We start from the raw sequence: 12,528 nt of genomic DNA, 5'->3' as shown, positions 1-12,528 counted from the left end.
GTGTCCCATTCGCTTGTGCCATAATTCATTCAATTCCTTTTCACCATCATGACAGCTGCCTATCAGTGCCATTGGAGACTTGAGCTGAAACCTATATTGTTTGTTTCTTCGAGCTCCAATTCGTCTCTTCTTCTTCCATGTTGGATGTTTGACATATACTTTCTTTCCAATAAAGTATACATTGTATCCCTTGTCCTATAGCCAGGGCACTGAAATCAAATTCATTCCTAACCCGAGCACACGCAGAACATTGGTGGCTCGGATGTTGTTTCCTGCTTCTGTCTGAAATGCTATGGTGCCTCTTCCTACTGGAGTACACTTTGTTCTGTTTCCCATAGTAATTTGGAAGTCCATTTGTTCTTCTTGATAGCTCGAGAAATATTCTCGCACTCCAGTTATATGTGCTGAAGCCCCACTATCAATGTATCAAACATCTGCTGACACTGAACTTGCTAAGCATGTGAATTCTTCTTCTAATCCGAAGGATAATTCGAAGACATCTTGAGTATCCATCTTTGTGCTATTTTTCTAATGATCTCTGACGCTAACCTACCCTAGCAACTGCCTGCAGAAAACTGCGTCGCACCAGAAAAACCTCTTCGCTGAAGCTTCCACTGTGCTGCTCCCTCTGCCGCTGACAAATCTCGATTTGACAATCTTACCTCTCTGTTGACTTACTCAGAGAGAGATTTCCCTCAAAAATCTAGCCCTCGGGGCTGAACTGCGCAAACCCTCTAGGGATTCGAATTGTTGCCTTTGCAAGGATTTTGAATTCCCTTCTTCCTTCAGCACTAGGTCTTTTGGCTTTGTTCTTCTTGCTTCACCTGTTGCTCTGATACCATGTGAAAATTCCTAAACCCGGAATCCCTACTATAGCAACTGATATTACTTCTTGTACTCGTTAAAACATACAAGTTATTTACTGGTTTCTATGGTAAATATCAAAGTAAATACAACTGCAACATTCACTATTTAAAATTAATATGCTGAAACAAGAAACTGAACAAGAAAAGATACAACACAATGACATAGTTATTTTTGGACAAATGTCCCCGGGAAAACGCAATGCGGGAAAATCAATGTAGCAGATGAGGGTTTTATTATTCGTCAGCAAAATTCTCATGTACAAGATACAACCAGTAGAATAGAAGAGGATTCTTTGTGAGAATTTTTTACAGACACTACTCGACGAGTTTCTGATTTAGGAGAGGACCAGTTGCCCCCTCTGCGTCTCACTGCGCCAGCCCTTGCGTGAGAACTACGCTATCCCAACACCACACTCCCACTGCGATGTCCTCTGCATCACAACCTCTGCCTTGTCCTCCTTCTGCTCTGCGACTTCTACTCCTAACCTTCAGACTGATGTTGATACCCTCACTCTCTCCTTCTCACCTGCAACTCTCCCTCTGATTCGAATTTCTCTTGTCAAACTTTGATCAGTGAGAAAATCGAACTTACTCAGGTAACTAAGTATCTGCCTCTATATCTTTCCAAATGCCCTTCGATGTCCTTCTTATAATCTTGCAGTTGAGAACCAATGGCCCAAATTAGATTCTAATCAATGGCTCAGATCATTTGGACTCGATCTTCATCTTCTTTTGGAAGTTACACCCATAGTTTAGATTAATACCCATTATTTATTTTAGTTTCCTAAGTTTAGACTTAGGGTCCCATTAAAAATAATTAATTATTTTAATAAAACTGTCTCCAGGTGGAATTTACCAAAACGACTTCTGGGTATTGTGGAATACATACGTCTAAGCCTCCCTGCAAAATTTGAGACTTAGAGCACATCCGATGCTACCAGAAATCAACAATGGTTAGCTCAAGTGGCAAAGAAAATGGCACAAAGAGCTAGCTGGTGGCTGCAAGGGGCTATTGGCTGCCGGCTGAGGACCATCTTGGAGAAAAAATTTCCCCTGGGGATATTACCCACAAAATGGTGAGTAACACCATGCAATATTGTTTTCCTTGAATCCTTTAAGAGAACTTCAAGTTGTGCATCTTTTAAATTTAAAATCTCCCTATTAAGAAAGTTGCTAGGGTTTGTAAGAATAGGTCTTATCCCTCTCACCCTCTTCAACAAGGTTGTCCCCATTGAATATTCCCTAGGTAACTACATTTCCCTTTTAGATCAAGGCACTAGTCTAGGTGGTGGTGAAAACGCCTCTACGTTTACTAATTTCTCTCTCCTCTCTTAAAATTTATATATTTGAGGTTAGGGTTAGGGTTTCTTTTAAATAGTGCTAAAAAAGTAATTTCATTTCATGGGTTATCTCCCTCTAAGTAGGAATTGCATTAAATAATAGTAACGTTAAAACCCTATTTCTAGTGCTGAAATCGTCATTATATTTCTTTTATGCATGTTTTAGCCATAAAAGCTCAATTGAAAACCTTCCACCTTGCATATCTAATTGATAGTCTTGATCCCTTGTTGGCTAATCATTGTAAGACTATTTTTTTTGGTTGTTATATGAAATTGCATGCCCTATCATTGAAAATCTATAAAACCTAACTTATAACATCACTATTATTTGCCTAAGCAGTTTAGGGATAGATTGCTTGTACTTTGACAAAGAACATCTTAATCCTCCAAGCTCTATTAGTACCCTATCTTGGTCATTAAACCTCATCCATCACCTTGAACCTTTCTTATTGAATATCCTTAGGTGATCTATACAGGGAAGCCTCCCTTGTGGGATTAAAGACCACAAGATATCTAAAGAAAGGTTGTTGAGGTGACACTGCTATCAGATCTCTTATTGCTCGAAGGTATGGATTCATCAAATGAGGCTTTGTAGTAGGATTGCTAGATTTGAAGTAACAAGCCCTCGAAAGAGCGTCTTCAACCTCATTTGTCATAATTCTAAGTATGTTCCAAATAAATACCCTATTGCAAACAATCTTTCATATCTAAAATAATAGCATTTATGGTGCTGGGAAAATTCACACACAATGTCTTGAAACATATGTGAACATTTTCTGAATCTACACATCAGAAATCCTACTGTAATCACTGGTTTATCATCTCCTAATTGTTTTTACATTCAACAAGTTATTTAATTGTTAAACAACGATGAAAACACTATTGCAGACTACACATACATGTAGACCATGAACTGAAAATAGAATGAGAGAAATACACAAGGGACACTGTTATTTTTGGGCAATCATCCCCAGAAAAACCCAATGCAGGAAAACCGATGCAGCAACTATGAGGGTTTTGTATTATTAAGCAATAGTTCTAAATATAACTCTGGATGCCCTCTCGGTTATCCAGTTACAGAGATAAAATATACTGGCAGAAACCTAAGTGAGATTACCTCACTTCACTTGGCAAAATCTCTCTGTTCCAACAACTGGACTAGTTGTCCCTGGCTACAACTGTGTTGTTCGTTCGCATTAGCTACGTGGGCATGCGTGGAGCACACTGGGACACTGCGCTGCCTCCTCTACCTCCTGGAGCTTTGACATTAGCCTTCTCAGCTGATCCTGCTGCTCCCCAGCTGAATTCGAATTTCTGCTGGAGGGTGGCTCTACCCCAGCGCTGGAAATGCGTGGGCCCTTCCTGGCCCAACGTCAATCTCCCTGGGTCTGCGCTGCCTCCTCTGGCGTCTCTCTGCCTCTCTCTGTTGTGTATTTGAGGTCCTAGAGAAGATCCTCCAACCTCAACTATCCTTGCCCCTCTGCTGCAACAGATCACCTATTCGATTTTCTCAGCAAACCACACCCCAGAAAAATCGAACTGACTGATCTCTCAAGTGTATCTCCAACTGACCCTCAAGCCTCCTCTTATACTTTTCCTGTTGATGAATCAACGGCCGAGATTAAGTCCCTAATCAACGGCTAAGATTAAAACATACTTGATCCTCGTCACTTAGAAGTTTCTCACCCATATTCTTATTAATACCCATTAATATTTTTATTTTCCTAAGTTTAGACTTAGGAACCCATTAAAAATATTAATTATTTTAATAACTCCTCATCCGGGTGGAATTTCTCCAAATGATTTCTAGGTTCTGGAGATCTCATGTATTCTAGCCCCTCCACAAAATTTCAGAGCTAGAGCACATCCGATGCTACCCAAAATCAACAACATATGTCAAAACTCTCCAATCAATGGCATTCAAAACAGAATTGAAACATATGTCAAGTGCTTGGGCAAAATATTCTTCCTGCATTGACAAAACCTCAAAGCTAGGTGAATTGATATTTCACTCTCAAAGCCTTGTTAACCTCTTACCTATAGTTGTATCCTTAAAATATACGAGAGCCAGCCTCCGTTATTTTTTAAAATCATGAATATTTTAAGTAGCACCGACCTCCTCTTAGATCTCAAAAACAAGTTGAGGCCAACCCTAGATTTCTTGTAAAGAGGGAAAGTAAAATTCATGTAATGAGCCCTCAAAAAAATGTCTTCAACCTTTATTTGTCTTTAACCCGAGTTATTGAAGTCCAAGCGTGAGTCTTAAAAATAAGGGGAGAACATGGAATTAGGACCTAGATCAAGTGGGAGTGGAGAGTAGTGGAAACAATGTGCCAGAAATTTTTGGGGAGTGGCTAAGCGAAGCATATGAGTCACATCTCCTCTGTGGGATAAAGATTCATTTCTTGTGGCAGAGGAGGCAATGATAGTAAGCCTCTAGGCTAGGATAAGAGTGATGATCATAAGAAAAGGCATGCCAAAGATGGCTATGGAGAGCTTTGCACTTCATGTCATACCACCAATTCAAGAGCTTCACCCATGTATAGAACAACTAAAATACCCAACTTCCTCTTCACAAAGAGAGCAATCTCGGTCAAATAAGCTCTGATACCATACAGAAATTTTGAAAATCCTTGCTTAAAGAAAATTCATAAGTTTCACCTCATTTACTTGAAGTTTCCCAAATCTATTTCCTGTGAACTTTCATCCTTATGGCTAAATCTAAATATAAATTACAACAGATTTCACTTCTATCCAACCAAATAAACAAGGCAGCCCAAGAAAATAAACACTGAAATAATGTACTTTAAGGGAACTAAATTTCCAATGCTAAGGGCACAATCCCTAACATATGACAAATCTGAAAATAATTATAAATGGCAGATTTGTTACAGCCTCAAATCTTCCCTCTTAGCTTCTATTTATTTGTCAGATCACTGCATAAAATCCGCTCATTCTTACATTAAATCAGCATACATAACCAGCCCTAAAAGCTACTCAATCACCAAAAGAGCGTAAGCTAAGAATCAAATCTACTAATTCACAGTTTGCACAGCAAAGTACACTTCAAAGTTCATACATTCATAAGAATTTAAGTTACAAGAACATACCAAGAGCTTATCACAGGCTATACAAGATTTTCCTTCAAGCTTATCACTAGCTAGGATTCTCTAAGGCATATAGACCCTAGCTAGGGTATTGACCATCAACAGCAAACCCTAACTAGCAAGGCATCACACCAACCTACTTGTCACCGCTTCAAATGCTCAATAACAAGTTAGGATCAATACCAACAAGTCCACCCTTGATTTTCTCCAAGCCTGCTTCACACAAGCTTTCCAAGCAAAGCGATCCAAGCCTCCTCTCAGATTTCATTGCTAGAAACCCTAGGTCTTTCTCACACAAGGACTCCAACCCTAGCACTTCTAGTCTTCTCTAGGTTTTTCCTCTCACAAATCCTAGCACTTTCTACAACATAGAACTCTCTCCTCCCTTTATATAGAGTTCATGAGGAAGGCCAACTATAGAAGATGTGGACTAAAAGTCCACAAGCAATCTAGAGTCCTTAAGGTCTCCAAGTGAAGTGCCCTCTTTTCAAGGTGTACACATGTCAAGGGAGAACTCCTCAAGTGATTCCCTCTCCAAGCATGGGCGCCAAGAGTCAAGCAACAAGCCATAGATTTCAAAATGTCATCAACCAAAAGGTCTGAGATACAAGGGCTAGGGTTTCACCATGCACCCCACATCAGATGGAAGCACCCCTAGCATGGTGTAAACACTTTAAAAGCAACACAATTTAACAAAACATTCATGGAATTAAAATTGATGTCTTGGCCAATGTTGCAGCAAGTTTAGTACATAGTTTATGCCAGTGTTCTAGAGACTTGCATTTCAACAATGTACTAAAATTCAGAGAGTTAAATATTTCAATAATTTTAATGCATCATGCATAAAGAATCCTACTTGATGTACCTGAGAAATATGTCCTTCGAAATTTCCCCAGAATCAAAGAGTTTTTTCAGTTGCAGCTTAACTGAATTTGGATCTGCAGTCACACAAACATAAGGATTTCAATTAGGTATCATTCATTCATTATTTGTACATGACCAAGATTTGCAAATGAAACAAATTGACGAAGTATTAACAAACCTAGAAGAATCTATTTCATTCAAGTGTTTGCTATTTCAGGAACAGTAGTAAAATAATATGCTAAGAGACGAAAAATCTTAACAGATGAATAACAGTAGCATTTCCATCTGCTACTCATTAGGTCTCGCTAATGTGTAAAACTTCCAGGTATCCAGTGACACAAGTAGCTTTAAAATGCCTCCTAACTATTCATGCTACTAGATCATTCAAATGCATGTAAAGTAAAACTAACAATCAACAGAAAGTAGTATGTTTAACATGTTAGGTTTGATATAGTAGACACTAACCATCGTGAAAGATGTCAAATGGTTTTCTGGAATTTGTACACAGAATTAGAGAAACCACACTTCTGTAATTGGTTTAATCCTCATGTTAGAAGCATTGAAACTAGTGTTGCAAATATTGCTCATACATCAAGCACTTGAAAATTCATTAATTTTCAAGTGCCTTAAAATATCTAAATTTTTCCTAAATATCCCAATTTGATGGAAAATATAAGTGCCAGCAAGATATCCAAAAAAATGCCAATTGACAAAGTAGGGGATTGAAAGCAGGGAGCTTACTCATCGCCTTCAATTAATTTTAGGAAAGGCACAGAATAATTTTCATTGTGATTAGCAAATCTATAATGGAGTGGGAATTCATTTCACATGCTGTTTTCAAACTCCCAAGTATGCATCAAATTTTCATCTTGTGTTTAGTTTTCTTTTAGAAATTTAAGCAAGGATTTGCAATATCCAGTGTATTTTCCTCTTCTTTCCCATTTCTTGAGAGATTAACATTTTTGTAGGTCTGATTTTTTCCAACAATTTTTTTTTGTTTAATTGATTTTCAATGTTCATTTTCTCCTGGTTTGATAAGCACCCTAGCAACATGCTGAAATCTTTGGATCCATTTTTCCAATATGGTGAGCAATATCAAATAAGATTTCAATTTCATAGTATAATTTTGATTAAATATAATTGTAAGTAAAAGATTTCAAAGCATAGGTTAATTCATAAAAGAAGTAAAATCACCTGAAGAAGAGTTTTCAATAGTTGTTAGTTGATCTCTAAGGTGAATTATAGGAATCACATAAAGAAAAAGTGGCTTTGGAGACTCCACCAATCCTGTTGGAAGTTTGAACTACAGACAATCAAATCAAGAATATTAGCATATGTCTAATGCAAGCACTGAGAGAAATAATGTTTAACTCAAAAAAATCACAAAATAATGGACTGTTAAAGTATTTTTGAAGCATCTAAACAAAATAAATCTGTTTCCTTTCTTATGCATTGCAAATGGAATGTATTGAAATGTTAAGATTACAACGACAGCAGTTAAAAAGGAAAAATTTACATAAATTTTCAGGAATGACTAAAAGGCAGTCAACAAGCTGGTGATGACATAAACAGAGAATACAACCAAGTAGATGCTTTTACCATCTCTAGAAAACAAATTCTTGTGTGTGGGACTGCAAAGAATAAGCATCTCCTCTAAAACATATTGCGGAAATTAATACACCATACACGGGGTGTAAAATATTAGAAATTCAATGGTGTCAACCGATACAAAGTACTAACGACCTTTTCTTCGTGATTTAAGTAGTTCTTCCACCTAATCACCCCTAATTACCAACACTAGTCAGCTCCTGCATTTCGCTAAAATTGTCAAGCCCATGCTAGGGGAGTTGTTGAAAGAAATTGCTATTGATGTCAAAGGGTGAATGGGCCAGCAATTGTTTGATGATATGCATGCACAAGCTAGTGAATTTGGATGCAAGAACACATTAGTTTGGTAGCCCTTCTCACAGCATTCCGTTTGATAGGCAGTACACCTTGTGGGTCCTCTCAGTTGGAGAGATATTCAAGTTTGAAGTTTGGTGCCCCAAATGGATGGGTGTATCACCAGCTCTTGCCCCACAAAATCATTGCCTTAATATTTCATTGTTGTCCGAAAGAGGTCAAACTTGTAATTCATTTGGCCGAAGTCCATGTGTCCAAATCAGCCTTGAAAAGATATTATGAAAGTCACAAAAATTATTTTTTATGTTGCCTATACCTCCTTGTTCAGGGCCTGATTTAAGGGTTTTACTGTGTGGCAAAGATTATGTGCTTTTGTGGGCAGGTCGGCCCAAAATTTAGCCCCTGCTCAAAATATATAAATAAGGGCAAGTCATGGACATTTTAAGCAAGCAATTCAGAGAGCTAAACCTCATATAAGTAGAGGTTAGTCACAATTCATTTGGATTATCACTTGGGGATCAGTTTCGGCCCTCTTACTGAAATTCACCTTGTATCTTGTGGAGATTTGATTTATTGAGGACTTTTGCTTATGGAGCTGTTCCTTGGTCTTGGAGATGTCAATTTGGAGCAATAAAAGATTGATTCATGCATTCTATCTTGTAAGCTTTCCTTGTATTTGATAAATCTTTGTATTTTGTGGCTATTGTATGGAATGGTTAATTATCTAGGGTTTTTATGTGTTAGTTATTGTTGAAAATTATTCTATGGAATCTTAGTAATGGTATTGTATGCATTACCCACTTATAGAATTTGTATGACAATCCCATGAGTGAATCTTTCAACTAGCTCTCCTCATTGACTTTGCTCCCTCACAAAAATGATAGCTAGGGTTTGAAACCTAGGGTTTCATATTCCCTTACTCCTTGCTAGGGTTTAGTATTTTCTCCTAAGTAGACATATCCCTTAGACTCCATCACCCAAGGTCAAGGAACTGGCTTTATTCACATTGTTTATCACACCAAAATCTCACATTAAATCTCATTTTTCTACCTCAAACTTGAATTTCAACCTCTTAACAAAAGCCACTAGCTAGGGTTAGGGCATTTATTTCAACTAGAGTTGGAAACATTTCTTAGTGGAGGGATTCAACACTTGGTTGTGAGGTATTTGCCTCAAAATCAATCTTTTCCTATGGCTAGTTTCTCTATTTAAGTGTTGACATCTCCTACGCTAGGTAAATTTTGCCCTAACGAAGCCCTAGTTTTTCCCTAGGGTTCAACTTAAGGCTTATTGAAGGCTTGTTGTGCCATAATTGATTGTATACATCCATTTCAATCCCTTTCTTGTGTTAAAATGTGTAGCTCGGGAGGTAATCCCACAACCCATAGGGTACTAGGTTTGTGAGGAGTTGACCCACGAAAATGGAGCTTTCTAGGCAATGTACCTGTTACCACTCAAACTAGTAGGGGGAATAAAAGGACTCCTAAAGGGACAACTGCTAGATCAAAGGGCAACGATGGAGGCTTAGCCCACTGTCACCTCAGCTAAGACTCCCTACTCTTTACAGACTTTCACCGATGGGAGGAGACCTGGTATATAGAAAGTCACTTGTGAAGGATGAATCAACTAATGGATGTGAAGTGACCTTAATGATCCTTTTCCTAGAATGGGGTTAAAAATAGAGCTTGCTTGTTAAGAAAAGTACAAAGATTTTCGGGATAAGGAGGTGAGGATTGAGGGTTAAGTTAGAGGAATATGCCTTGTAAAGGTGTTTCCCAATCCTAAAATCCTTATTGGACTTGACTTCCCGAATGGTTCTTAAAGAATTGACTTTTCAAAGGTGTGGGACCACACGGGACCAAGTGGACCCAGCCTAGGTTAAGGAGAGAGAATCTAGCAACCAATGATGTTCTTAACCCAGACAAGGAAGGGGAAAGGATCAAAGCAAGAATTTCCAATTAAAAGTATCAAATTGATCCTATGAGGTGCTAGCCTAGGGAATACCAAGGCAAAGTTTGATCTCAGAGCTAGGGTTTGGGTTATCTCACAACTCCACCATTGGAATGGCTTCAAAATTGGAGGAGGCCTTGAGGACACACCAGCGTAGTAGAGGCTAGGAGATCAAACTTTTTCTTGGGCTATTTTGTTGGGAAAGTGATGCCCTAGGTGACCCAACTTGGCTAGACCTAGAAGAGAGAGGGAAAGGTGGAGAAAAATGTTCTTTGAGTGATCACCTATTGGAGGACCAGTGCCTTAATCCCTTGGGGAGAATGGAATCTAGGAGAATAATGAGAAAGGAACTTGTATTTTGGTCAAAGAGGCCTTAAGGACTACTTTGCTTAGCCTTTAGGGCAAGAGGAAGAAACCTCAAAGATTTTATACTTCGCTTGGCAAAGAGATGGCTTATTAAGATAAATTCACCAATGGAATTATCCCAAGGAGATTTCATTCACATACATGGCCCAAACATTGAGAGATGCTATATAGAAACAATAATTCCACAAATTTGCAATGCAGCAATTAGCCCTACTATAGCGAAAATCTCATTCAATGCATATGACAAAAGTAAAAAAAGAATAGCATTAAAAGTGTGTACTTACATGTAATAGAACATATCCAACCATCAACAATTTGACAATAAAGAAGCTCCAAGATAAAATACTCCAATCCAAACATCAAAATTCATCCATGCTCCAATTCTTCATCCCAGAAAAAGTGTGAAATTCTCTAAAGAGGAGTGATCCAATCCAAAGTGATGATGAGAAAATGAACTCATCTCACTTGTATTTATACACTAATTAGGAGTTCGAATTAGTCTCTTAGGCCTACATAAGCCCCAAAAATAAAATAATGTGCTAATAACCTAACTTTTGGTGACAAACCCACCAAACTAGCTCATAAATGAAATAATAAGCCTCTCAAGAGGTCAAATGATAAACAATACATGTCATAGGGCCCTCCAAGAGGCTTGATGAGGTCCATAGGTGCCATAATGAAGAATAGGACCCTCAAAAGTGATGGACAAGGGGGTGGCCCCTTGTTCTCCAAACAATAAACCTGTGGTGCTCCCAGTGGGTGTGGGGGCACAATAATAACCTCATGGGTCTCCAAATGAGTCGAAGATGCCTGTAGACCATCTGTAAGGGCTCAGATGATGGTGTAGGTGATGCCACATCATCCTACAAGTCCTGGGTCAGCTTCCAAGTGCATGGTACATCTATGGGGCTAATTGGGCAAAGGTGAACCAAGTGCATCTTCCTCGTCCAATAGGTGGATCTCGAGCCAATCTCTAAACATCTCTGGGGATCCATGGAGTGTTGTCTATTGTTGTGGAGGCCCATGGCTCTCAACACACACCCTACATGTGCCAATGAAGCCCTCTGGAGGGTTAGGACCCCGTATAGGGAGATAAAACACAAGATGGAGACCACCTGCAACCCTACATAAGATCCAATGTGTTACCTAGCCTTTCTGTATAACAAGTCATCAAGGAAATAGAGTAAAAGAGCTTACAAACGATGGACCACAAGTGGGGACTTCATAATGGCTTGCCCTTCCATAATGGGCTTTGGCATGTGCTAATGTCTCCAAACTCCAAATGTGGTTAACAAAGTTTCCCATCAGGTGATTTCTACTTTTAAAGGGGATAATATGTCCAAGGTACATCCTTTAAAAGGTGGTGGTATGTGATAAAGAGGTGAATGGAGAAGGGGATGGACAGGGCAACCCTGGGCCACATGCTGGGGTACAAGAGTAGCTAGAAAAAGGGAAGCCCACACTTGGGTATATAATGTATAGGAGGGAAAAATTGTGGTACATGAGGTGCCCCAGCCTAGATTTTTCCACCCTTCTTTATATTCCTTTTGCCCTTTTATGATTTTTCTTCAATTAACTGCACAGGGCTCAAGGGGTAAAAACACGATGTGTGAGATATAGCAGTGGATACCCCCTTTAAGGCAGGGCGGTTCATTGCCCACCAGGGGTTGGGACAATCATGGGTTCCTATATGATGAAGTAGGCTCATAGAACTTGTAGGAACCAGGGTGATGGTCGTGATGATGGGGTAGAGCTCATGTATTGGCTTTTGCCCACATGCTAAATGTGTTTGTCCCGACCATCTTTTGCATTTTCTGGTACGTTTTCTTGCTGAATGTGGCCAATTTTGCTTTTTCTTTTCTTTTTAGCTGCATCAACCTCAAGGGCATCATGCCAAACCCGACCCAAGGTGTGGGCAAGGGGAAGGGAAGAGCTAGCCCTATGTGGACCCAGTGGATGAATGTGGATCCAGGTGGGATAAATGATTAATGGGGTAATAATGAATGGGAAGGGGCTAATATATGTGGATAAGGGAGCGAGAATACGCAACCAAAATCAAGGTTTCCCATGAAATACCATCCCTAAAGCTAGATGGTCAGTAAAAGAGATCCCATGGGACTAGAATCCAAGGTT

General features: G+C 39.1%; 1 protein-coding gene across 3 annotated transcripts in view; it reads right to left on the bottom strand.

The window, feature by feature from the left end:
* The window catches only part of LOC149186831 (uncharacterized), a 409,056-nt gene that overhangs the window by 215,424 nt on the left and 181,104 nt on the right, over positions 1-12,528 (bottom strand). For all 3 annotated transcript variants that reach the window (XM_089412693.1, XM_089412692.1, XM_089412691.1), the window contains exons 5-6: positions 7,372-7,480; positions 6,179-6,251 (exon numbers count right to left, since the gene is read on the bottom strand). In XM_089412693.1, coding sequence (XP_089268819.1) covers positions 6,179-6,251; positions 7,372-7,480 — 182 coding nt within the window. The remainder of the gene's footprint in view (positions 1-6,178; positions 6,252-7,371; positions 7,481-12,528) is intronic.

The sequence above is a fragment of the Pinus tabuliformis genome, chromosome 3_1 (assembly GCF_031772625.1).
Source record: "Pinus tabuliformis cultivar Carrire ecotype Pingquan chromosome 3_1, CPIR1, whole genome shotgun sequence".
NCBI lineage: Eukaryota > Viridiplantae > Streptophyta > Pinopsida > Pinales > Pinaceae > Pinus > Pinus tabuliformis.
This window is presented reverse-complemented; position numbering and strand designations above follow the sequence as displayed.